This window comes from Ylistrum balloti, unplaced genomic scaffold, assembly GCF_031769215.1.
Source record: "Ylistrum balloti isolate Yb309-2 unplaced genomic scaffold, AGI_CSIRO_Ybal_v1 Utg369946, whole genome shotgun sequence".
NCBI lineage: Eukaryota > Metazoa > Mollusca > Bivalvia > Pectinida > Pectinidae > Ylistrum > Ylistrum balloti.
Window position 1 is genome coordinate 970041 of NW_026782051.1, and position 27983 is coordinate 998023.

The 27983-nt window shown below is 35.9% G+C and overlaps 2 protein-coding genes across 2 annotated transcripts in view; one reads left to right on the top strand and one right to left on the bottom strand.

Annotated features, from left to right (window-relative positions):
- LOC132547320 (ankyrin and armadillo repeat-containing protein-like) overlaps window positions 1–8040 on the top strand; it is a 35621-nt gene extending 27581 nt beyond the window's left edge. The window contains exons 10-19 of the mRNA XM_060211085.1: window positions 267–680; window positions 1030–1123; window positions 1273–1423; window positions 1580–1733; window positions 2235–2396; window positions 2806–3035; window positions 5316–5474; window positions 6283–6707; window positions 7450–7496; window positions 7817–8040. Of these exons, the coding sequence (XP_060067068.1) occupies window positions 267–680; window positions 1030–1123; window positions 1273–1423; window positions 1580–1733; window positions 2235–2396; window positions 2806–3035; window positions 5316–5474; window positions 6283–6707; window positions 7450–7496; window positions 7817–8040 (2060 nt within the window). The remainder of the gene's footprint in view (window positions 1–266; window positions 681–1029; window positions 1124–1272; window positions 1424–1579; window positions 1734–2234; window positions 2397–2805; window positions 3036–5315; window positions 5475–6282; window positions 6708–7449; window positions 7497–7816) is intronic.
- A 5664-nt stretch (window positions 8041–13704) lies between these two features.
- LOC132547290 (glycine--tRNA ligase-like) lies at window positions 13705–27862 on the bottom strand. Its single transcript, XM_060211054.1, is given in 18 exon segments — window positions 13705–14684; window positions 15417–15607; window positions 16451–16544; window positions 16800–16909; window positions 18356–18441; window positions 18887–19032; window positions 19812–19919; window positions 20119–20283; window positions 21311–21476; window positions 21785–21934; window positions 22195–22340; window positions 23131–23207; window positions 23581–23669; window positions 23826–23967; window positions 24806–24905; window positions 26954–27055; window positions 27591–27839; window positions 27842–27862. Coding segments are annotated over 18 exon segments (2244 nt in total). The 3' UTR covers window positions 13705–14582.
- Window positions 27863–27983: the final 121 nt, after the last annotated feature.

Sequence of the window (27983 nt, forward strand, 5' to 3'; positions counted from 1 at the left end):
TGAGTTCAGAAATTAATAGTCAATTTGAAATGGAAGTATGGAAGTCATACAAAATAAAAGCTTTGAAATTTCTCTGTGAAAAACAAGCAAATAAAACTCATCAAAGGGTTTAAACACAAATGGTTTATATGCTTTTGAAAAGCATAATTTCAGAGAAAGATATTTCATCTATTTTAATTCTGTTTCAACACTAATTTTGTATTGTAGCAAAATTTGAAAAAAATGATAGTGTGCCTCAACTAACAATTTCCTCTGTTATATTACAGATGGTATTCCAGCCCTTGTCAGTGTGCTCAAGATCAACAATGAGGAACTACAGTCTGTTGCAGCTTCAGTCATCTGTAACATCTCCGAGCAGGATCCAGTACGTATTGCACTGACCAAGGCTGATGCCATCCCGATCATTATTCAATTACTAGGGTCACCGTTGGATGAGATTCAGTCAAGAGCGGCACTGATACTGTCAGATATTGCTTGTATGGAGGACAACAAAGATTCTATTTTTGAAAAGGAGGGTATTGCCCCATTGGTCAATCTTCTTGATTCGGAGATGGAGGATGTTCTGGCTAATGCTGTCAATGCAGTGCGTGTCTTGTGTGTGACCAACAAGCGTAATCAGGATGCTGTTGCTGAGTGTGGCGGGATACCACCTCTTGTGGAGTTCCTCACAGTTAACTCAGGTATGTAGTAGGTGGTCCAAGTGTGTTTTATTAGCTCATCTCAATTGAAGGCTCAGATGAGATATATGCCATCATACAGTCATCATTCAACTCTGCAATGCTGAAAATTATAATATATAAAAGCCAGTGTATTATTTGGGTTCATTTTTTTTTTGTTTTTTGTTTTGTTTTTGAACTGTAGCAAAGCTTAGTCGTGTCAGTTGAAGGAAGGGTTTTATGTTAATTGTTTATGTTGAATCGGCTTCCAGAAGGGGGAACATTCACTAATTAACTATAATATTTTATAGATTTGTGAATCATTTTGTTTACCTACTAAGTGTAATGGGAATCCTTTCAATAATAATTATAGAGATCCTTCAGGCTGGTACCGCAGCAGCCATAGCTGCAGTCACCGAGGGCAACAAGAATAACCAGGATGCTGTTGTGAATGAGGGTGCCGTCAAGTAAGTAAATTCTCTCATTATTGTAATACTTTTATTCAAGAATTGTCATGTCTACAAATATGACTCAGTTTGTGAGGAGAAATATATGAGTTAAGGCTGATTTGTTTTACTCTAGTAGCATTACAATCATCAACTCTGACCTATTACAGACCTCTGGTAGACCTGATTAAAGGTCTGAAGAATGTCACAGTACAGGTGAAGGCTGCCAATGCTATAGAAGCTTTGTCAGAGAACAACCCACGCAGTCAGAAGGCGTTCCTTGGTCTGGATGCTCCAAAGGCACTGCTGAAACTCTTTAAGGTAACTTATAGCTGTGAACTGAAGTGCTTATCTCATATCATACCTTTTGTAGATTTAGTGAAAACTGACAATGAATGTTTGATAATGATTTTTCTGTTAAAAAAGGCCATCTGTTTTATCATATTTGACATATATTGACCTTGACCTTTGTTACAGAACTATCATGTGGAGGTACGGGAACAAGGAGCCTGTACATTGTGGTCTCTGGCAGGGAACACAAAGACACAACAGAAGTATATAGCAGAAAAGACCACCATTTCTAACATCTGTGGCATGTTGTATGACTCCACAGAAAAACTCCTACATGTTGGTAGGTGTTACGGATGCAGGGGCATTTTCTTGTCAGATGAATAAATTTTGTTAGTACTATCACTTCCCTGGAGGCATCAATGAGAATCCAAATATATTTTCATGAAGCAAAATGTCTACACAAGGTCATGATTTTCTATGACCTGTAATGAAATTTTAGTGGAATATTGCTGTACATCACACTTCTTCACCATAATTGCTCTTAATGTGCTGAATTTTGGTGTCAAGGTTGTTTTTGGTTTATTGTTTCGCACCTGTGTCAATATAGAAATTGTTTTTTTAGTTATGATATTTTTTTCTAATTGATTGTTATAGAGAATGTTTCATTTCCTGGCCTACTTTTGGTTGTAAAAACTCATCGTTTCTCTCCAGGCACTTTTGAATTCGAAAGCAGTTTAATATTTCCAGACTTACTGTTTTTTTCAAGGCACTTTTGAATTCTAAAGCAGTTTAATATTTCCAGACTTACTGTATGACTTGAAATGATATTTTATTTGTACAGGTTGTATGATGGCCATTGCTTTGGGACGGGAGAATATTGAGAATCAAAATAAGCTCGCACAGACTGATGCTTTTCAGCAACTCATCCGTCTGCTTCGTATCTATGGTAAAAATGAGGGAGTAGTGCTCCGGGTCATCAAGGTGCTTGGAATTCTCTGTGTTGGTAAGTTATAACAAGACTTAAATTGACCTTCCTACTAAACCAAAGTTTATTTATTATGTACACTCACAAACATTATAATAATCTTCATGATTTCATGTGGAACCCTGCAAATGCAGTGGACAAATAACAGTGTAAACTTATTTTCATTTTTGTCTTTCTTTCAATTACTGGAACTTACTCATTTAAGGTACTATTTTGTATGTTCTTTTTACTATTTTTGAGATAATTTTTTTTACAGTTTCTTTGAAAATCAATTTACAAATTTATAAGAAATAAAGAGATAATTGGTCTTCAAAATTTAATAACCTTCCTTTGAAATGATCAGAGATTATTAAGTATGATTATCTCAGAAACATTTATATACTTATATATTTGTTGCTGACAAATGATTTTGATCTATGACCTCCAGGTGTGGCATACTGCAATAACAAGGTATCACAGAGAAGGATAGCTGAGGAGAATGCCATCCCGATCCTGGTGGGTATCCTCAACAACCCTCTGTCAGAGAAAGTTCAGGTGGAGGTTGCAACTTCTCTTGGCTGCATAATTCTGAGCAACTCAGAGAACCAGGAGAAGCTGCAGGATTGTGAGAACTTCAAGTTTGACATGCTGCTCGACCTGCTCAAGTCAAAGAATGAGGTAAGTCTTACAGTACAGCATGCTGCTCGACCTGCTCAAGTCAAAGAATGAGGTAAGTCTTACAGTACAGCATGCTGCTCGACCTGCTCAAGTCAAAGAATGAGGTAAGTCTTACAGTACAGCATGCTGTTCGACCTGCTCAAGTCAAAGAATGAGGTAAGTCTTACAGTACAGCATGCTGCTCGACCTGTTGAAGTCAAAGAATGAGGTAAGTCTTACAGTACAGCATGCTGCTCGACCTGTTGAAGTCAAAGAATGAGGTAAGTCTTACAGTACAGCATGCTGTTCGACCTGTTGAAGTCAAAGAATGAGGTAAGTCTTACAGTACAGCATGCTGCTCGACCTGTTGAAGTCAAAGAATGAGGTAAGTCTTACAGTACAGCATGCTGCTCGACCTGTTGAAGTCAAAGAATGAGGTAAGTCTTACAGTACAGCATGCTGCTCGACCTGTTGAAGTCAAAGAATGAGGTAAGTCTTACAGTACAGCATGCTCAAGTCAAAGAATGAGGTAAGTCTTACAGACCTGCTGCTCGACCTGTTGAAGTCAAAGAATGAGGTAAGTCTTAAGTACAATGACCTGTCTTACAGTACAGCATGCTGCTCGACCTGTTGAAGTCAAAGAATGAGGTAAGTCTTACAGTACAGCATGCTGCTCGACCTGTTGAAGTCAAAGAATGAGGTAAGTCTTACAGTACAGCATGCTGCTCGACCTGTTGAAGTCAAAGAATGAGGTAAGTCTTACAGTACAGCATGCTGTCTTACAGTACACATGCTGCTCGACCTGCTCAAGTCAAAGAATGAGGTAAGTCTTACAGTACAGCATGCTGCTCGACCTGTTGAAGTCAAAGAATGAGGTAAGTCTTACAGTACAGCATGCTGCTCGACCTGCTCAAGTCAAAGAATGAGGTAAGTCTTACAGTACCTGTTGAAGTCAAAGAATGAGGTAAGTCTTACAGTACAGCATGATGCTCGACCTGTTGAAGTCAAAGAATGAGGTAAGTCTTACAGTACAGCATGCTGCTCGACCTGCTCAAGTCAAAGAATGAGGTAAGTCTTAGCAGTGAACAGGTAAGTCTTACATGCATGCTCGACCTGTTGAAGTCAAAGAATGAGGTAAGTCTTACAGTACAGCATGCTGCTCGACCTGCTCAAGTCAAAGAATGAGGTAAGTCTTACAGTACAGCATGCTGCTCGACCTGTTGAAGTCAAAGAATGAGGTAAGTCTTACAGTACAGCAACCTGTTGAAGTCAAAGAATGAGGTAAGTCTTACAGTACAGCATGCTCGACCTGCTCAAGTCAAAGAATGAGGTAAGTCTTACAGTACAGCATGCTGCTCGACCTGCTCAAGTCAAAGAATGAGGTAAGTCTTACAGTACAGCATGCTGTTCGACCTGTTGAAGTCAAAGAATGAGGTAAGTCTTACAGTACAGCATGCTGCTCGACCTGCTCAAGTCAAAGAATGAGGTAAGTCTTACAGTACACAGCATGCTGTCTTACAGTACAGCCTGCTCGACCTGCTCAAGTCAAAGAATGAGGTAAGTCTTACAGTACAGCATGCTGCTCGACCTGTTGAAGTCAAAGAATGAGGTAAGTCTTACAGTACAGCATGCTGCTCGACCTGTTGAAGTCAAAGAATGAGGTAAGTCTTACAGTACAGCATGCTGCTCGACCTGCTCAAGTCAAAGAATGAGGTAAGTCTTACAGTACAGCATGCTGCTCGACCTGTTGAAGTCAAAGAATGAGGTAAGTCTTACAGTACAGCATGCTGCTCGACCTGTTGAAGTCAAAGAATGAGGTAAGTCTTACAGTACAGCATGCTGCTCGACCTGTTGAAGTCAAAGAATGAGGTAAGTCTTACAGTACAGCATGCTGCTCGACCTGCTCAAGTCAAAGAATGAGGTAAGTCTTACAGTACAGCATGCTGCTCGACCTGCTCAAGTCAAAGAATGAGGTAAGTCTTACAGTACAGCATGCTGCTCGACCTGCTCAAGTCAAAAACAGTAAAAGATGAATGTCCAGCTGATTCATTCTCATGCTTTATACATTGATATGATACATTGAAGGAAGATTACTAAGTCAGCAAACTTGGCAAACCTTCATTATGTATTCCAACATAACCATCATTCCCATTAGGTTGAATATCCCTGTCTCACTCCAAAAGGGAAGAAAGATACAGTGATTCACCAGGCTATGTTATGGATTGAGATGTCTTTAGAATGTTTAAGTATTTTCTAGAATATGACCATTTATAATAATTAATTTGTTTTTCTGATTTGCAGGAAATTCGACTAAGAGCTGGGATGGCTCTAACAATATTTGCCTTTAACAACACTCCGAAACAATTTGCTATCCGTGAAGCAGGAGGTATAAAGTACTCTGTGTTTGAACCCTTCATCAATTCCAGCGATCCTTACTTTGTTTGTTACGCAGCATTCCAGGTAAAAATTCTACATAGCCCAATTACATTTCCTCTGTGTGAGAGTATTTAAAAATTTGCAAAGCTTCTATTGCGTTTTAACTTCTTTTGAAAATATGTACATATTTTGGGTTTATGTACTGGAAACGTAATATATTTAAATATAACTGGTAACTTCATTAACATATTTAAACACAACTGGTAACCTCATTAACATATTTAAACATAACTAGTAACCTCATTAACATAACTGATAACCACATTAACATATCTAAACATAACTGGTAAGCTCATTAACATATTTAAACATAACAGGTAACCTCATTAACATATTTAAACATAACAGGTAACCTCATTAACATATTTAAACATAACTGGTAAGCTCATTAACATATTTAAACATAACAGGTAACCTCATTAACATATTTAAACATAACGGGTAACCTCATTAACATATTTAAACATAACGGGTAACCTCATTAACATATTTTTACATACCTGGTAATCTTATTCTTGCTCTTTTGTTTAGTATCACATTTAAATATGCTGTGTAAAGTTTCTCTGTGCTGCTTACATAGCAATCATTATGACGTGCCATGGACCATGGATGTGCGAATTCATCATTTTGTTAATTTTACCAAAAAAAGATAATTTACTAAAAATGTTTCATTGTGCTATATCAAGTATGTTATTAGTGTATAAACAGAATTTGACATGACATGAAATTAAGTTTATTTTTTAATTGGCAGATATTGATATCATTATTTAGCAGTTGTATGTTTCTGGTCATGTCCTTGACTAACACTAACTGTTGTCTTCTGTCTGTATAGATTACTGTGCTAGCACGAGTGATCATTGACCAGGATCAGGTCAATTTGACCGCCCGAGGTGTAACGATGCTGGTGGAGAAACTGGACCATGAGGATGATAATGTGATTGTATTGGCTGCTAGTCTTCTGTCTAGTCTGGCCCATACCCGGGCAGGTATACCTGATGCCATGGTAACCACAGGTGCTATAGATTACCTGGTTGCCCAACTGGACTCTAACAATGATCAGGTGCGAAGTGCTGTTGCTGTTGCTATGGGATACATGACTTTCAATAGGACAGCAGCCCGATTACTGTTCAGTGCTTGTAGAAACACACCTGGTCTATACAAAAATTTAATGGACAATATTGGGAAAAATGCAAAAATTAGTGCAGAATTTGTGGAGGATTTCCAGCGGGCAAAGATTGTTGGACTACCATCTCAGTGGTAAGTGTAATGGCTTCTCTAATGTATTAAGGTTACACCATACTTCACCAATTTTTATATATTCATTTTCATGATCTTATTGGCAAACGGAATTAGGCAGCAAGCAATGTCTTTGAAAATCCTTTCTTTGCCTGTATAACTAGACACACAGATAAGTCAGCCCATATCAATGATAGTAAATTAATTAAGTGAAAGGTATTTGAATAATACAGAAATATTTGAGGTATGTGGTATTCACAAAATATACCATACTTCTGATTGAATGTATCTTTACGTGGGTACAATAAAGCAACACAGCTATACCAGCTTGACATCTTTTAATGCCCAAGCCATTTTATTTCAAAACATCACGTGGTACACCTGATTATAGTTTGCGTAGGAGTTTGATATCTAATACAGTACATATCAAACATGCTCTTATCAATGCATGAAAAGATTTTAAGTATTTTTTGATTATACTGGATATAATGTTCCTTGTCTTTGAGAATGCCACCAACCACAGAAGATCATATAGTATAGTTATAATACCATTCCATCTACATCTGTTATAGAAGCATGTGTAGTCTTATTATTTAGCAAGTATTGTTATATGGTGTTTCTATCGATTAATTTCTTACCAAAGAATTGAAGTATATATAGTGTAACTAGATAAACAAATAATTTTCATTTTTAATTATATTAGGAGTACTTTTGAATTTATAACAATGTTATGTTTTGCATCATATGGGACTTTGCTTTACAGTTTGGAGATTAATGGTGGTCCCCCTGTGACTCCCCCACCAAGAATAGGTGAGTTGTCTCCCTTGTATTTTTGAATTGGAAAGAAATTTCATTTACTTTACAGTCTGAAATATTTTAACAATAATAAACATAATCTGTTCATTCCTACAGTCCCACCTCAATGTCATTGTTGTATCAAACGTTTGGAGTGGTCACATACAGCATAAAGATATAAATGTATATATCAGAATTGGGTACACAATAATTCCTCAGAAATTTGTCATTCATTGTACTATGGAGTAGATCATGATCCTTAGAAGACATGATAAGATCATATTTCCACCAATTTTTTACCATGACCCAAAATTTTTCCTGTCAAAACCTTCCAGGAACAGCTAACAGTAGAACATCTAGTCGTGCTAAATCTGCTCCAAGTTCTGGCCGTAAAAAGTCCGGATTTCTCAGTACTGTGATCAACAGTGACAGTCGTCCATCCACCCGAGCACGACCTATATCTGGTACATCATCAGTGAAAACTAATAAATCAAGGAAACAAACCCCATCACCAGAAGGAGGATTCAAAACGAGGCTGTCTACATGGAACAAAAAGTGAGAGAAACAAAACTGCAGTAGAATATTCTCATTTAGCATTACATGACAGAAATATTGTTGTCCTTTAGTTAGATCAAAGTATATTGTAAATACGTTCTTCTAGGTATTCTGTAATTTATGTAATAGATTTCAAGAAGACTTGTATAGACTGTTAGGATAATTCAGGAAATATATGTACATGTTTGTAATTGCAAAATTGTTTTGAGTCAGATATGACACGTTTTCGTTCAAGGTCATGTCCTCTACAATAGTATTGAAGTTATAAATTTGTCATTGTTTTTATGAATATTTTGATTTTTGTTAAAATATATACATCTGTGATATCAAGTTTGAAAATAACCATGAAGGATTCTTTGATATGATTATTGCAAAATCATGTATTTTTTGGGGGTAAAATTTTGGTGGTTTTTGTAAAAATTCCATGAGTACTTGATTTCATGAGATACCTACAATATCCACGGATACTAAAAATTCATGTCAAGCATTTAAAAGTTCATTAATGAGTATATATGACTTTAAGGATGAAAAGTAACCATGAAATCATTGAGTATAAATCCAATGAATATAAAGTATTTCATATGTTACATAAAGTAACAAACATTCATTCTGTCACCACTTAGAAATAAATGGGTAGGTGTAATTGTGTTATCTGGAAGTAGGATGCCTAAATAGACATACCAGGTATGTCATCTCTTTCTAGTAATATGTCTGAAAGAACAAGATATTCTCATGACACGGATAAGTTTTGACAGTGGATCTTTCAGGTTACAAGGTTTTTATATTGGTTGTTGTGATCTTTGAAGACTGTAAATGGCATACAAATATATACACATGTATTTGTGAGAGGAGATGTCTGGCCTATTGTCTGTGTGGGTTTTATGAGGGAAGAAGTCTGGCCTATTGTCTGTGTGGGTTTTATGAGGGAAGAAGTCTGGCCTATTGTCTGTTTGGGTTTTATGAGGGAAGAAGTCTGGCCTATTGTCTGTGTGGTATTATGAGGGAAGAAGTCTGGCCTATTGTCTGTGTGGTGTTTATGAGGGAAGAAGTCTGGCCTATTGTCTGTGTGGGTATTATGAGGGAAGAAGTCTGGCCTATTGTCTGTGTGGGTATTATGAGGGAAGAAGTCTTGCCTATTGTCTGTTTGGGTTTTATGTGGGAAGAAGTCTGGCCTATTGTCTGTGTGGGTATTATGAGGGAAGAAGTCTGGCCTATTGTCTGTGTGGGTATTATGAGGGAAGAAGTCTGGCCTATCGTCTGTGTGGGTTTTATGAGGGAAGAAGTCTGGCCTATTGTCTGTGTGGGTATTATGAGGGAAGAAGTCTGGCCTATTGTCTGTGTGGGTTTTATGAGGGAAGAAGTATGGTGCTTATTGTCTGTGTGGGTATTATGAGGGAAGAAGTCTGGCCTATTGTCTGTGTGGGTTTTATGAGGGAAGAAGTCTGGCCTATTGTCTGTGTGGGTATTATGAGGGAAGAAGTCTGGCCTATTGTCTGTGTGGGTTTTATGAGGGAAGAAGTCTGGCCTATTGTCTGTGTGGGTATTATGAGGGAAGAAGTCTGGCCTATTGTCTGTGTGGGTTTTATGAGGGAAGAAGTCTGGCCTATTGTCTGTATGGGTATTATGAGGGAAGAAGTCTGGCCATTGTCTGTGTGGGTTTTATGAGGGAAAAAGTCTGGCCTATTGTCTGTGTGGGTATTATGAGGGAAGAAGTCTGGCCTATTGTCTGTGTGGGTTTTATGAGGGAAGAAGTATGGTGCTTATTGTCGGTGCGGGTATTATTTGGGAAAACGTCTGGTGCATATTGTCTGTGCGGGTTTTATCAGGGAAAACGTCTGGCATGTATTGTGTGTGTGGGTATTATTAGGGAAGAAGTCTGGCTTATTGTCCGTGTGGGTTTTGTGAGGGAAGAAGTCTGGCCAATTGTCTGTGTGGGTTTTTAAACCTAATGTCATTAAACCTAATTTATTTTACAATTATTGCAAAACCAGTTATTCCAACTTAAATCAATCACCGTTGTTGGCCCAGATAGAAGCATTCAAGAGGTCTCACTCTCCAATAATACCTAAGTAAAACACAGATGGTCCAGATGCCTAGGTGAAAAGTGTTACAACTGTGCCACCTGTGTGGACTTGTGAGGAATGAAGTCAGGACTATAGTCCTGTGTACGTTTTATGAGGGGAGATTTCTGGCCTGTGTCCTGTGTGGGTTTATGAGGGGAGAATTCTGGCCTGTGTCCTGTGTGGGTTTGTGACGGGAGAATTCTGGCCTGTGTCCTGTGTGAGTTTGTGAGGGGAGATTTCTGGCCTGTGTCCTGTGTTGGTTTGTGAGGGGAGAAGTCTGGCCTGTGTCCTGTGTGGGTTTGTGAGGGGAGAATTCTGGCCTGTGTCCTGTGTGGGTTTGTGAGGGGAGAAGTCTGGCCTGTGTGCTGTGTGGGTTTGTGGGTTTGTAAGGGGAGAAGTCTGGCCAGTGTCCTGTGTGAGTTTGTAAGAGGAGAAGTCTGGCCAGTGTCCTGTGTGGGTTTGTAAGGGGAGAAGTCTGGCCTGTGTGGGATTGATACAAGTTTCACACCTGCTTTCATTGAGTGTAATTAGTGTTCAGGATGTGCCTATAAGATTAACCTTACAATGTACCCAGTCATTCTGTGATAACTTTACACCTGATAGACCTTGAGTTCAGCCTAGATGACATATTTGTCTATAACTTTGTTACTTTTTTGTTAAATATATATTTTAGTACTTTCAAAGAATCATGTTAGGTTTACTAACAAGAACCTAGTAATCTAGATTTGTGATATATGTATGAATTATTTCTTGTTTCCGAGTAGATGATGTAACATATTTGTGAACCACTTCCAGATTTAAGTGTGACAGGTTTGTGATTCATGTACATGATTCCTGTTGTAACTGGAGTATGTCGGTGAATCACTTCCTGTTTTAAGTGGAAGATGTTGGTGAATCACTTCCTGTTTAGGTGGAAGATGTTGGTGAATCACATCCTGTTTTAAGTGGAAGATGATAGTGAATCACTTCCTGTTTTAAGTGGAAGATGTTGGTGAATCACTTCCTGTTTAAGTGGAAGATGTTGGTGAATCACTTCCTGTTTAATGGAATATGTTGATGAATCACTTCCTGTTTTAAGTGGAAGATGTTGGTGAATCACTTCCTGTTTAAGTGGAAGATGTTGGTGAATCACTTCCTGTTTAATGGAATATGGTGATGAATCACTTCCTGTTTTAAGTGGAAGGTGTTTGTGAACCATGCAATTGTGAATCACTTTCTCTTATAAGTGAAGATTTTCTGAAGTTTTTCAGATGTTATAAGTTATTAGTGTGATCATTGATTCACTGCCAGATTGATGAGTACCAATAGTATTAAAATAAAGATATACAGTGAAGAGGTTGATATATCTATTTAGGCACAAGTAGATGACCAGTTAAGTCTATGGATGCATTTTCAGAATCTTGTTATATAGATCTACGGAAACATTCACAGGATCATCTCTTTGTTCTATTAACATATTGACAGCATCAACTGTTAGGTCTAGGGACACATTGACAACATCAGCTGTTAGGTCTATGGACACAGTGACAGGATCAGCTGTTAGGTCTAGGGACACAGTAACAGGATCAGCTGTTAGGTCTAGGGACACAGTGACAGGATCAGCTGTTAGGTCTAGGGACACATTGACAACATGAGCTGTTAGGTCTAGGGACACACTGACAGGATAAGCTGTTAGGTCTAGGGAAACATTGACAGGATCAGCTGTTAGGTCTATGGACACATTGACATCATCAGCTGTTAGGTCTATGGACACAGTGACAGGATCAGCTGTTAGGTCTACACCGTGACAGGATCAGCTGTTAGGTCTAGGGACACATTGACAGCATCAGCTGTTTGTTTTTCAAATTCAAGGCTTACTTATTGTTATTTTACAATTTTGTTACAGAAATAGGTATGTTATTTTTCTGTGTCTAAACTGTTAGCAGACTTTAAATTATAGTTACTGTATTTGTAAACTTTAACCAGAGACATTGAGAAGTAATCGGAGTAGTAATTGTTTATTTATAAATTTCAGACATATCAGTTCAGATTATCTACTATGATGACAATACCTTAGCCTTGCCCTCACAAAGAATATGGTTTCATATTTTCTCTGTAAACCTCGATTATAGGTGAGTGAACTTGCATCGTGTATTTGTGACCTCATATTTAGACTCCTGTTGAAAAATCAATTTTTGTATAGTTGACCCACAGGGGCTTGCAACAATACCTGTATACATATCATTGCTAGCCCCTGTAGTTGGACCTGATTTATGTGAAGTGGAACTGGTGTCACATAATGCCAATACAAGTTCTCATTTTACAATATGGTAACAGAATGTGTTCTGGTCATTTACTTTGTTTTTAACTATTTTTCTTTATAACTATTTTACACTCGCTTCTCTGTGTGTCTGATCTGTCTGTGTGTGTGTGATGATACAATGTTAAATAATATTGTGCCCTCACAATCTTGACATGTAAGTTTCAAGTGGAACAAATATTTCTGATGATAATGTTAAAAATCTATAGGGTTTCATTTGTGATAGGAAGATTCCTCAGTTATTAAGAATGCAGATAATTTACAGATAGCATAGACTGTGTATTAAGACACTGTCAAGCACAGACAGAAAATTAATCTTATCTTATCAAATGAGCCACATACTAAGGATGATAATGTTTAGCTTTGTTTTTATTTCTGACATTCCATCATAACATGTCACCGACATTCTAATGTGTTTATCTATATTGGATACATACACCATGTAGTATTATGTATTTCTATCTGGCCTACATACTTATATATACAGCTGTGATATACAATATGTATGATCTACTTATTAGTAGTAGAAGTCTATTAGATGATGATAAAGTGATAGTTTATTACACAACATCATGCAATATTGTGTATATTCTGTAATGACCTAAGGACCCAGTATGTCTGACTCAAAGTCAGGGGATGGGCTTATTACAAGACATCTTGGTGTAACAAATAGCAGTGAGTGGGCTTCTCACTGGACAAGTACTGTGATTATATTTAGTTATGTTTATGATTAACTAAATGTGTAATGTCTAAGATTTGTATCTATTATGGAGTTACCAATGTAATAACTGTATGTGAGAAGTTATGTTTTTAGCTTAATTAGGCACTTTAAGATGTGTAATGTGTACTATTTGCTGCACCATTTTAATATGTTGTACAAGATGTAACTTGCACTGTTTTTAGCGAGTTTAAGCATTGTTGTGATTGTAGAGTCCAAAGGTTTTTTTGTTGAAAAGTCACAGGAATAAAATTTTGTTTCAAGAACTTTTGCTGTTTAAGTTTCCTTGAGGTTGCAACCAGCGTCTACAAATAGACCCCTCCTCAAAATGTCTGGCTGTTGATGGGGTGAAAACCAAACAAACAAATTCTAGTCTCTTATTACCAGAGACATATATAACACATGTTATATATGTCTCTGTTATTACCAACTAATTATGTCACAGAAGAGAACCATGGTCCATCTTGTCACTTGTTACTGACTCAGCAACCAAATGACACATTAGTGAACCAGTCATATTACTTTATTATTGATTCTGCCTATACAGTGTTAACAATGGCTAAATTAAACAGAGAACAACCCAATGACTTGATTTTCAAAATTTTATTTTGGTCTCAATTTCTTATGACCATATCACAATGACTTCATGTAATTGAATACTGTTGAAATGAATATCCACATTTAAGAAAAATGTCACATTTGTATTTCCAACTACTACCATAAGCAAATCAAAGCTGGAATTCAGATTGCTGATTACAAAATGAATGTGCATTTGATGACACAATTCAAGCATTATCTTACAATTTTAAAAGTGGAAGATTTTTGGAAAAAAGATATTTTCACTTTTACATGTATGAATACCATTTTCACGAAATTTTAAATCATTGTTTCCCCCCAGAAGAAAAGGCCAATTGTCTCCTATATTTTCAAGCACTCGAAAATAAAGCAAATTACTGCATAGTTTCATGATACATAAAATAATCCAGCCCTTTTTTTGCGCAAAGACTTGAATTCTAGCACTTTTTAAAGGTGCTGATATATACACTGTCAAATATATGGTTATAAATATTAATTAGTTATTAATTAACTTCTAAACCAGATGTTAAACCAGTTACCACATCTTCTAGGCCTAGCACTATGCTATTACATACCACTAAACCCCTTTCTAAAGCTATCAGTTATTTGACGTTCTTTCTATTTTCACTGATTCATTGACAATCAACATTTACAGCATCTATATATCATTTGTTCATAGCTTGTGAACAATTGCACTGATCATTCTTCCAATGAATCTCAATAAATACCTTGTACAACTTATTTCCAGTGAAAATAGAATCATTCTTATCCCTTACAAGAATCATGCCAGATCTCACTTTATGTTAAAGTAGACAAAGGTAAAAAGGTGGATAGTTAAAATGTTAGTTCAGCAAATCTTTGCACCAGTTTAAACAACAGACAATGTCAATTCAGTTTTCCTGCTGCTCAAAGATTGGGTAGTTGTTGAGTACATCTTCCCAGCTCCGGCGGCCATTCGATAGGTCACGCACAATCTCTGGTAACTCCACGATCTGCAACACACAAAAAAAAAATGTAATACTTGCCTACTTCAAATTCATCAATTTTCCTGGTGGATTTTTGTTAAATTTGTGGGTATCCTAAGTTCTCAAATGTTTATATCCACAAAACGAAGGGAAAAATGCTAGCACAGACTACTGTACCAGAGGATTTCATGAGTAAGATTTAACCACAAAATCAAGTGTACACAAAAATGTATAGTTTATGAAAACCACAAAGTTAGAGCACCACAAAAATATGATACTGACTAAACAAAAAATCATAATGTCAATTTCAAGACCATGTGTTCCCCAAAATTGAATTGCAGGACACATTTGTAACATTACATTGGTATTTTGCTGCATATTAACATTCTGGTACATGTACTTGATAACAGTGTAAACCAAATTTCTTTCATGACTACCAATTTTCATAATTTGTGTATTATGAAAAGTTCATATTGATAAATTTTAACAAATCAGACCATATTGTACTATACTACAATCACTGTGGTATTTTTTTCATTTCCCACACAATTGTTTTACAGTACAGAACTTAAAAACACATAAACTTTAAAAATAACTAACTTTATTTCAGGTGAAATTTTCTTTGGAGAACAAAACTCTAATCACACAGTTAAATGTACAATACCTAAAACATCAGTTACCTGTATAGCATCACTGACAATTTAAACATCACAGCAAGTTAACTTTCAAATCGTTATCGAATAATCATTTGTAACTCACCGGAGCTCGGATCTGTTTCATGGAGTCTCTGTCCCTAAGTGTGGCAGTAGGAGGAGTTGACTTAACCGTATCAAAGTCAACTGTTATTCCATAAGGGATGGCTATCTGGTCAGTGCGAGCATATCTACGACCAATAGAACCACTGCTGTCATCCACTTTGTGTGATATATCACATTTGGTCAAGGCCATCGCTACATAAGGATGAACAAACAACACATGTAACAGTTTGCCACAGGGTACTGCTAAGCTAGAGAGAACTTGTCTTCAGTTCGATCAGTTAAGCTGAAGTCCAGTAAGCAAGAAGTCCTCTAGTTGGATGTTGTTATACATAATGAGCTATGCTACAGTTCATTTTTTCTTAAATTCAAGACAAAACAAGATGTCCAAACAGACTGTATACTGGATATAAAAGCAAAAGTGAAATATTATGACTCAAACTCAAACGTGTTCAAAGTGTCCCGTAATCTGTGTTCAAGGCCTGTGTGTTCTGTAATCTGTATTCAAGGTGTGTGTGTTCTGTAATCTGTATTCAAGGTGTGTGTGTTCTGTAATCTGTGTTCTAGATATGGGTGTTCCGTAATCTGTGTTCAAGGTGTGTGTTCTGTCATCTTTGTTCAAGGTCTGTTCAGAAATCAATGTTTAATGGGTGTTCAGTAATCTGTGTTCCATTGATCTTTGGGTTCAAAGTGTGTTTTGTAATTTGTGTTCACTCGCACTTTGTGTTAAACTAAAAGCCATCCATTTCAGATTGAGCTACTGCTCAAGACTGTTTACAGAGTTTTCAATTTAACGTAAGTATTGCTTAAAGTGTCTTGTTACAAAAGTTTAGAAACTTTTCAGTGAAACTAAGGTACTATTTACAAAGTCTGGTTTAGGAAGTTCAGAGAGATTTCAGTATAACTAATCAATACTTGCAGAGTTAGGCTTAGGAATTTTAACAGTTTCCTATTGTAAGTAAAGAGCTACTTATAATTGGTACTTACAAGAGTCTCAGAGTTTGGTGAGTTTCAGTGTAATTGAAGTACTATACTTACAAAGTTCTTTGACAAACTGTTGAAGTTCTGGTTTTGAACTGAGGGGTAGGACGGAGCATTTGTATGGGGCAATCGCAGCTGGTAAAGTCAGGTACTGTTTAACAATGATAACTCAATATAAACATTTCATCATTTACATTAATGTGTATATGAAGTAATTCTGTGTATTAATTGTTCTCTGGTGAATTAAGGCAGAGAAAACTTGATTTATGTAGTAGACACAGTGTTTCAGTGTCATAATTGCAATATTACAACAATCTGTAAACAATCTGAAAATTAAACCAAACAATTTCAATTCAAATTTAGGAAGATATGCTTACACAGAAGTTATGTATCAGTAAAATCTCACCGTTCTCTGTTCATCTCCTTCTCTTGTCTTAAAATTGTGTTCAAATATAGAATACATAACACGTCCAATTCCAAATGATGGCTCTATCACAGACGGCATAATCTCTTCAACTGAAAATAACAATTCATGTATATCAATGTCAATCAGCAATAATGTTACAGCTTTGGAAATAATCATTCAAAGAAGATTGCATCTACACATTTGCATATATAGGCTGAAATCCTGCTGTACGCTATATCCAGACAAGAGCATCGTTAATTCCATCAAATATAATCCATATATCCTCAAGCATGTGCGCGTATTTTTGCAATGATAAGCTATCCAGTCTATTACCGAATTATGGACTAACTTAGCCTGGTACACCTTTTACAACCGAACAACTGATACTAATCTTTCACTTTGCACTTTAAACCTGTCATTTTATTTAACTATATACAATATATGCTCTGTTGATTTATTTTTTCGAGTAATAAAATACTGATCGGAAAAAAAGAATGAATAAAAAGTAAAAAAAATAAATAAATTGGAAAAAAAAAAGAAAAAGTACGATGATGATATGGCTCGGCGACTAAAACTACAGTAGCAGTTTTTCAGTTAGCCCAATATCATTAGGATTATATATTCTATATGCAGTATGTTTAGGATGTAAAAACATTTATTCACTAATACTGCACAAAAATAACCAATATTAACAAAACTAACAAAAAGAAAACCCTGATATTATGTAAAAAAAAAAGTATGTACATGATTATAGACTATATCAACCGTCTAGAGGAAAATAGAGCCAAAATCTGAGTACTAAAAAAAAAAAAAAAAAATGTTACAGATTTGGATATAGATATTGTAGTCTGTGAATAGGAAAATGACCTTCTGTCGAGTTTATCTTTCAAAAGCACTTGATTACTTGCATCTACATGTAACTGTGATACCAAGATTAAAATGTGAGGAACATATTAAACTGATTTACACATATACAAGTCATTTTAAGTTTCTGTTTCTTAGGTCTCCCAAATTCTTCTTTCCTGTCCACAGACTACTGAAAATGATATTTGAATCGCAGATAATAATGGACATCAATGACCAATCAGTGACCTTGATTAAAGATTACTGTCCAGTTTGTTATCCTCATGGAGTTTTACTTTTCATCTTTTTCATGGGTGGAATAAAATCTCTGGTAAAATCACAATAACTGGAACCATTAAAAAACTTAATTCTTTACAGAACATTTAAAGATAGTAATGGATTCAACAGTAAGTACTTCTGAGATTCATTGTGGTCTATGTATTTGTGGTAGGTACTGGTATATGAGTTCATCAGTTCTAGTCATTCATGGCCACAAAGTAGGAATGCATATATTAGTAAGTACAAGAGATACTGAATTAAAACATAGCAGAAATCAGCACAAAAAGAAAATATCAAAGGTTCTAAATCATACCACAAATCATTGTCACTTTAACATCCACCTAACACAGGACAACAATTATATCTAACAGGTAAATAATAGACCTTCAGTTACCTGACAGAAACACAATACAGTACATAGTGTTGATACTGACCATGAACGGTCTTTGGGTATCGCTTGATCTCCAGCATGTCAGACTTCAGAGTAAATGATTTACCATTTACATCTACAGAGTATTCCCTGTAACAAATCAAAGTTAGATAAATTACCCCCAAATGATGTCAGTAATCAGGCAACAGGTAAATGTTCTGAGAAATCTGAGTCGTGGAGTCATTACTCTGATGTCACAAGGTATCCTCAGGAATCCTAATTCCTAAACTACAACACATGTATAAAGTTTATACCCGATGATCTGAAGCTGTTTCTTGTGCATTTGCCTCCAATATCCTACATATGCCATAGACAAAAGGTTTTATTTTCAAGCAGACCTTGTTTTTACCAAACTTTCCCAAAATGTTAAAATGAGAAACTTGAACCTATAGAACTCTGAGTCTCTTGGATCTTACAATGGGCCATTAACAAAACTTACAATCAAGAGACTCCTTACTGACAGACACCCCAATTAATAAGAGATAATAATGATAATGATAAAAAAGTTTACAAAAAAAATGATGTACAACTTTACCCATTGTCTTTGAGGTTTTTATCCAGACTATCAATATCCTCAGTAGAAAGGCCGCTTAGGTGTGAGGCAACATCTTTAGCATCCCGCTTAAAGGCCTTTCCCATGAGCTTCATATTCGGTACACACTCCGTAACATCAATGGTTTTGTGGAGTAAAGTCAAGGAGAGATTATAACATCTAATAGCTGGAATAATAACATGACTTAGACAACAGGTTTACTCAGCAAAAATTGAAACACGTCATCCTGTGGACTAAATGTATCCCTATATCGGTAAAAATTAATTTATTTCTTTAATGATTTATGGAGAGAAATGTCCACCAAGTGACATAAAACTCCTTTAATCTTTTTAAATATTGAAGTTAGTTCTGGTCCAGGAGCTTCTCGTGACATTGTGCTGCATTCTTTTTCATCTATGACAGCCTTAGCTAGCACTTTTGAATACAAACCTGTACAAGGTATGGAGTATTCCATTTCAGCAAGGGATGTTTTGTACCTTGCTTGAAATTTGTTCAATATGAACTCACTAGATAGTTTTGCCGACAAAAATAGACTTAACAATTGAAAAATTGATAAACTGGATTTCAAGTGATGATGTTTTGAGAGATTTTTACATATCACCAAAATTCTTAAGGATATTATCACTTTATAACAGTAAAGTTTTGATTGGCTTAAATAAAAGCATCTCTGTAACCCTGAATTATGATCATCTCAACACTTCACTTCCATATCAATCCTTAGTTTAGGTATTTAAGTAGGTAAAGTAAAAACTGAATAAAAAAAATGTAACAATACACCATCTAAAGCAACTTCGTTTTCAGGTACTTCATGCTAACCAATTCCTACAACAGCTCAACAATATAATGTAAGATTGAGGGAGTTGTTATAAAACTACAATGTAAACTCTGTGTTTCTATGTTAGGATATAGCTTCTGCTAACTTCCTCTCTGCTACCAGTTTAACTCCAGTCGCTTTGGTATGCTGGGTTAGATCATAACAGGAACGGTCTGCACAACCCACACATTCTATCCAGCCCTGAAACCAATGTAACAGTCAGGTAAGTGGAAATGATTAAATAGTATTGGAACAATTTACATTTCTGGGTTATCTCTGTAAATTTCACACACATACTTTACTAATTAATAATCATTGTTTGGGGGAAATGATAAACTATTGAAAATGGAATCCAAACTGAGAAGACAAATTAACAAACCATGCCATATTCTTAACTTACATAAGAAGTTTTACATTCACCGTCCCAGCAGTCCTTGGCATAATGAGCCATCTCATTTGACATGTGCTGACGGAACCGCAGACGCTTTGGATCTACACCACTCTTCACCAGGAATAGGTATATCCTTCCAATGAAGTAGCCTAGTGTCTCGTTGGCGATCAGTTTCTGAAAGTATAAACAATATGTAGCTGCTAACTGTCTATATAAAATATCAATCTGAAATATCTGTGGCTATTTTCTCTCATATGTTTGAATTTACAAAATATCTGTGCCATTATCTGCTGTTTCAGAAGTCAACTGAATCCTTTACCTAGTTCACTGTATTAAGTATATACCAGGTGATGTATTTCAATCTGTTGTTCACTGTGAAAGTAAACAGCCTAATGTTTTGTCACAGCCAGTCGGTCAGGCATTCAATCAATAAATTGAAGGAAGTACTTCCTTTCAGTGTATATACTTTCATGTTTCATTGATTCCATATGTAATTAAATTCAAAGTGAGTTGGCAATGTATGGCAACTTCAAATGTATTGCAATGTTTGTCTTATAGTCAACATTCTGAAAAGCACAGTATATATTACAAGAATTTTCAAACTCACTTTTTGGGTATGGAAGTATAATTATAAAATAGCCATGATGCTGTATATGCACATGTGGTTCATATATATTCAAAACAATATTTCATAAAAACTGATGTTTATGACAATTTCTTCACATAAACCTATCAGAAAACTAAAAAAAATTGTCAGACAGTAAATACCATTACATACATGGGTAACACTGACAAAACATAAGCACATGCTAAACAGTAAGTTGTAAAATGTAAACACATGACCATCATCTGCTAAAGCCCAAGATATGGCATTTGATGTTGTTATATGCCTGATTTTGTTTCCATATTTGTCAGCATATTTGTATCATTATTTAAATACTGAATATATCTAGCATGTCGTAAGTAAGGGGTAGAAAATCTTGGGTTAGACTATTCTGAATCTCCTCCAGTACAGATTTCTCTGTCCTACCCTCCAGCTAGGAAAAGATCTTGTAAATCAGTAATTCACAACATACATCAGTTTCAATTGTGTGGGAGATGTTGATATTATCAATGAACTGCCTTGTAGTTGTGTGACATGGCATGTTTTCCTGCAAAGCTATGTCACTTATATTGACCATAAATGCCAAGTAATACCTACCTCCCTCACTGCATCACCAATTTTTTTCTTTTCTGGTGCCTTCCCATCCATCTGGTTACAGGCAGAGTATAATACCAATTCCAGATCTGCTACCGTGTCAAACTTGGGGTGAGTTGATTTCAACTCTGGGTCACAGAAATGCTCAATTTCTGCCATGGTAAACTCTCTGTACAACAAGTCAAGATACAAAACTGTAATTAAACTGAAGTTACAGCTGGCAAATTGAACCACAAGTTACCTATAAATATCAACATGAATAACAAACCAAGTGAGGTTTCTATACAGTCTGCAAAAATTCAGTAGGGTTAATCACATAACTCACATCTATCTATAAATTTTTTGACCATATCATATTGAGAATCATCTTAAAAGAAACTAAGTTTTAGGCTGTTATAAATATGAACATTCTCCAAATTTTTTTCTTTCTGTTGCTAAAATGTTGTTTATTTTGCAGCACAACAACAGGTGTCTTACCTCACTCGTAGGAGACCTGATCTTGGTGAGATTTCATTTCTAAAGGCATTTCCTATTTGAGCTGCTGCAAATGGTAACTTTCCCTGATTAAATTGCAGCAGACGTTTGAAATTTACAAAGATACCCTGAGCTGTTTCTGGTCGAAGGAATCTGTAAAAAGACAAAAGTAAGACACAATCTGTCCTTTCATTTTTAGCTTCATCATTTACTCATGAGAATGAAATGTGTGTGGAATAAACATCATATATTGATATTATGTTTATTAGTTTTCACAGAGATTTAAATTCTTTATTCTCTCATCAATTCATCAATTATTGATTTAAAATCAGAGAAGTTTTAATAAATCATTTGAAATAAAAAGTAGCTGTTACAATTTCAACCTATGGAAAATACATCACAAAAAACCCTACCCTTTCATCTGACCAGTCGGCCCTATAGATGTACCAAACATGAGATTGAACTCCATTGGATCACTGACGTCATTTCCTGTCACCGGAGACTTCATCTCGTACCTGCGTATCAACTCACCTAACTCCTCTTTAGTCATAGCCTCTATCTGTGGTTAGAAATGATGGTCCGTCATATTCATCATATACATAGTAGTCTTACAGCTTACTAGGAAAAACTTAATCTGGGTTGGACTACGAGTAAGACAGTTTACAGAAATATGATATGTAGACAGAGTCTGTAAATATATCAGATTACTGGGAAAAACTTAATCTGGGTTGGACTACGAGTAAGACAGTTTACAAATATGATATGTAGACAGAGTCTGTAAATATATCAGATTACTGGGAAAAACTTAATCTGGGTTGGACTACGAGTAAGACAGTTTACAGAAATATGATATGTAGACAGAGTCTGTAAATATATCAGATTACTGGGAAAAACTTAATCTGGGTTGGACTACGAGTAAGACAGTTTACAGAAATATGATATGTAGACAGAGTCTGTAAATATATCAGATTACTGGGAAAAACTTAATCTGGGTTGGACTACGAGTAAGAGTCTACAGAAATATGATATGTAGACAGAGTCTGTAAATATATCAGATCAAATTATTTTTTAAAAAATGAGGTACACTTGAAGACGGAAGTAAAATGGCACTGACTTATAAAACTGAGAATGAAACATGGAATTACAGACTTAGCACATGAAACATGAATTACTGATTTAGCACATGAATTACATACTTAGCACATGAAACATGAATTACAGACTAAGAACATGGAATTACAGACTTAGCACATGAATTACAGGCTTAGCACATGAATTACAGACTTAGCACACAAATCACAGTCTTAGCACACAAATTACAGACTTGGTCAGGTAGATGTAACACTTACATTAGGCATTAACTTTCGGATCTCTTCTTTCTTCTCCGCTGGCACCTTCTTGTCACTTAAGACCTTCTCAAAGAACCCTGTAATCACAAGAGAAGAGAATATTTCAGACTCTGAAACTTGAAATCGGGCATTGATTTTAGGGGATCTAACACTTACTGTGCACTCGCTTATTTTACCCTATCAGTATGTCTATTCACAAGTCTTAATATTTCATCAGATCTATACCCAAAAACAAACCAGACAAACATTTATCTCCACATTTTTTTTTTTCAGGTTTTTTTTTCGGGTTTTTTTTTCCATTTTAGGATTCTGAAAAACGTGTTATGTTTTCATAAAAATAAAATCATTTGTGATTTTCAAAACTTTCATGTTCAGTAATACTCTTTCTATTCTTCAGTAGAAAAAGTTGAGTTTTCAGAGAAACAGTCTACTGATAATGACACCACCTACCTTCCACTAAGTGGTCAGCACGGAAACAAGCTCCACTCTTCAGATCCTTAACCATGTGATCCTGGAACCTCTCCACATGACCAGATGCTCTGGAAAGGGGAGATAACTATCAAAACAACAATATCTGACCATTAAGATCAAAATCTATTGCATACAAAAAATGTTTTTGTGGTTTATCAAAATGACAACATTCTGTTTTTTCTTTTTCTAAGGACATTACTAATGTCATAAGGAAAATACATTACTTGAGGACATTTTCTGGTGTCAGCACAGAGCAGTCAACCTCCAGCATTTGTTCTTCAAGCACAAAGAAGTTCCTCCACAACTGTATAAGGTTTGCTTTCACAGCACATCCCATGGGACCAAAATCATACAGGCCGTTGACACCTACACAGAAGAATTATTGTTATATCGTCATTGTAATCATTTTAAAGATTGTAATCTGAGATCAAAATGTAGGTCAGATTGATCTAACAAAATTTGGTAACTCTAGGTGAACAGGTACAAGCAATACTCCAAAACTTTTTGAGAGAGAATATTAATAGAATGCAAGGATAATTTAATACTCCCTAGACTGTAAGGTGGTTGATATTACTTTAAACTTTAGATGATCAAACCAATAATCACAGAAATATGTTACTATATCAACATGGATTGCCAGCATGACAGAATTTGTTTTATCACAAGAGAGTTTACAAATTCAGATTTTAACTTCAGTCTCACATCAATGGCTGATGCGATACTTCATGCTTGATTTAATTACCATAGGTTTCTCTCTAAAATGAACAGTAAATATAAGGTATGAATAATATTGATATCCACAGATAATGATCTGGCTTCATTTTATCATCAAACGTCTATATATTAGTTTTCTTTCACTTTTTAGTTTGATGTCATGTTAATCTGGCCTTATTACACAGGACAAATTTGTATTTAAAGGGAATGTATGTTATTTTTGTAAAAATGTTAATAACCAAACAATTTATGTTATTAACATAATTTTAAAATGAAACAATGGTTAATATGTTATGATATAAAATTTTATGTTAGGATACAAAGACAGATATGAGTAACACTACTCTATTTGACAAAGGTTTTGACCCATTACCTTACTTGGGAAAAGATATCTGACTTCTCAGATTTTTTAACTGACAGTGGATATCCAAAAGAGAAAGAAAAAATCTGAAAATTTAAATTATGCACATTAATATTTAAACAATCTCACCTCCATAAATTGAGAATGACTGGTCAAAGAAAAACTTCTGGATCAATAAATCCTCCAATCTGGCCCGGTCAAAGTCATCTTTCGGGGACAATGCCAATTCCTTAAAGATAAAAACATTTTATTAAACTTGTATCATAAAATCATAACCTCAATGTCTAAACATATCAAGTTGATCCTTTTTTCTAAAATCCTTTTTCCATGGGCAAAAATGTAAATTTTCAAACTATCAATGTGATACAAAACAAATACATGGTGGCGAGAACATGCCCTATTAAGTTTATCTGTCTAATAAAGATGTTCGCAGCATACAGTATACAATCTGCCATTTTCTCCCCAGGACTCATTCCTGTATTAAGCTATCGTCTCCAGGATTCAACCCTGTATTAAGCTATTGTCTCCAGGACTCATTCCTGTATTAAGCCATTGTCTCCAGGACTCATTCCTGTATTTAGCTATCGTCTCCAGGACTCAACCCTGTATTAAGCTATCGTCTCCACGACTCATTCCTGTATTAAGCTATTGTCTCCAGGACTCATTCCTGTACTAAGCTATCATCTCCAGGAATAATTCCTGTATTAAGCTATTGTCTCCAGGACTCATTCCTGTATTAAGCCATTGTCTCCAGGACTCATTCCTGTATTAAGCCATTGTCTCCAGGACTCAACCCTGTATTAAGCCATTGTCTCTAGGACTCATTCCTGTATTAAGCTATTGTCTCCACGACTCATTCCTGTATCAAGCTATTGTCTCCAAACTCATTCCTGTACTAAGCTATCATCTCCAGGAATAATTCCTGTATTAAGCTATTGTCTCCAGGACTCAACCCTGTATTATGCCATTGTCTCTAGGACTCATTCCTGTATTAAGCTATTGTCTCCAGGACTCATTCCTGTATTAAGCTATCATCTCCAGGACTCATTCCTGTATTAAGCTATTGTCTCCAGGGCTTATTCCTGTATTAAACTATTGTCTCCAGAACTCATTCCTGTATTAAGCCATTGTCTCCAGGACTCATTCCTGTATTAAGCTATCATCTCCAGGACTCATTCCTGTATTAAGCTATTGTCTCCAGGACTCATTCCTGTATTAAGCTATTGTCTCCAGGACTCATTCCTGTATTAAGCCTTTGTCTCCAGGGCTTATTCCTGTATTAAGCTATTGTCTCCAGGAATAATTCCTGTATTAAACTATTGTCTCCAGGACTCATTCCTGTATTAAGCTATTGTCTCCAGGACTCATTCCTGTATTAAGCCTTTGTCTCCAGGGCTTATTCCTGTATTAAGCTATCGTCTCCAGGAATAATTCCTGTATTAAGCTATTGTCTCCAGGACTCATTCCTGTATTAAGCTATCGTCTCCAGGACTCTTTCCTGTATTAAGCCATTGTCTCCAGGACTCATTCCTGTATTAAACTATCGTCTCCAGGACTCATTCCTGTACTTATTCCTGTATTAAGCTATCATCCCCAGGAATAACTCGTGTATTAAGCTATTGTCTCCAGGACTCATTCCTGTATTAAGCTATCGTCTCCAGGACTCATTCCTGAAGTAAGCTATTGTCTCCAGGACTCATTCCTGTATTAAGCCATTGTCTCCAGGACTCATTCCTGTACTTATTCCTGTATTAAGCTATCATCCCCAGGAATAATTCGTGTATTAAGCTATTGTCTCCAGGACTCATTCCTGTATTAACCTATTGTCTCCAGGGCTTATTCCTGTATTAAGCTATTGTCTCCAGGACTCATTCCTGTATTAAGCTATTGTCTCCAGGAATAATTCCTGTATTAAACTATTGTCTCCAGGAATCATTCCTGTAGTAAGCTTTCGTCTCCAGAGCTAATTCCTGTAATAAAGACCTGACTACTTTCACCTTATCAACATTAACTTTCAGTCTCCAAGGTCTTTATCCATGATTTAAGACCAGTCCTGATTTGGATGCTCAATGTCTTTATCCAGGACCTTAGACCAATCTCATCTAAGTCTGCAAGACATCTATCCATGATTTCAGATTAGTCCTTCCTTAAACTTCAAAGCCTTTATCCATGATTAAAGACTACACCCACCATAGACTTCCAGGCCTTACCCATAATTTTAGAATAGTCCTACCTTAAACTCTAATGTCTTAAACCATGACTTATGACTACACCTACCTTAGCCTCCAAGGCCTGTTTCCTATGTTTCAACTCAGCAACAGCTTTCTGGATATCCACATCAGGGGCTTTCTCTGATTTTAATTTACGCACATGGTCACCCTGCAGAAACAAAAGCAGATTATACTCAGTATAGAATTTTAAACATCAATAACATTGAGCTTATTCCTGGCAGTCTACATGTATTACTGGGATATTAATTATATTTGTATAAAGCACTAAGATCAATAACCTGTATTCAGTGTTTTTGTGTAGAAATTGACTGTAACTTATAAATAACTGAACAATTATATGCAAAAAAGTCTTGTGTATTAGTATTTGACACTAACTTGTATACTCCCCGTCTCCCTGAACCTGTTTTAAGAGATTTTGATGATAAGAATTATCAATTTGAAAAAAAAAAAAAAAACATATCAAAGCCATGAACTTCTTGAATGAGTTACCATATCAACATATCGTTAACAGAATTTTTTTAACTATTAAGAATTCCTCTAATTAACTTCTTGTCTACTGAAGACATTGCCCTATTGACCCTTCACTCGAAATAATCAACAAACCGAACTAAAGAAATTACTGGAGCTCGGCTGGAAGGCGACCGTAGGTATGCAACAATTAAAAGAAGCCACAAAACACTTACCTGTTCTTTGACTGATGCTCTTAATGGAGCTAATACAGCTTCAATTTCGGGGTCCGACATGACAATTTCGCTCCTTGCTGGTTGTAGATAAGCCTCTCTCTTTTTGTGACCCCAGTCCGCAGGTGACTTTTTAGAATGTACACCACTAGAGCCAAATGCCCTGAAAACCTGTCTATAATGAGTGTTCTTACAACAATATGTTTGTAACAGTGGTCTCACAAGCCTTACCAACTGTTTCATCAGTCTGACATGTATGCCACGCTTCGACCCATAAAAACCAAACACTAAAGGGCGCAATGATATTTGTTCATTTTCTAATAATAACGTGATCTGGATTGTATATCAAAATATAAGTTTTATTTTTTTAAATAGTTTCTTAATAAAGGTTTTTAT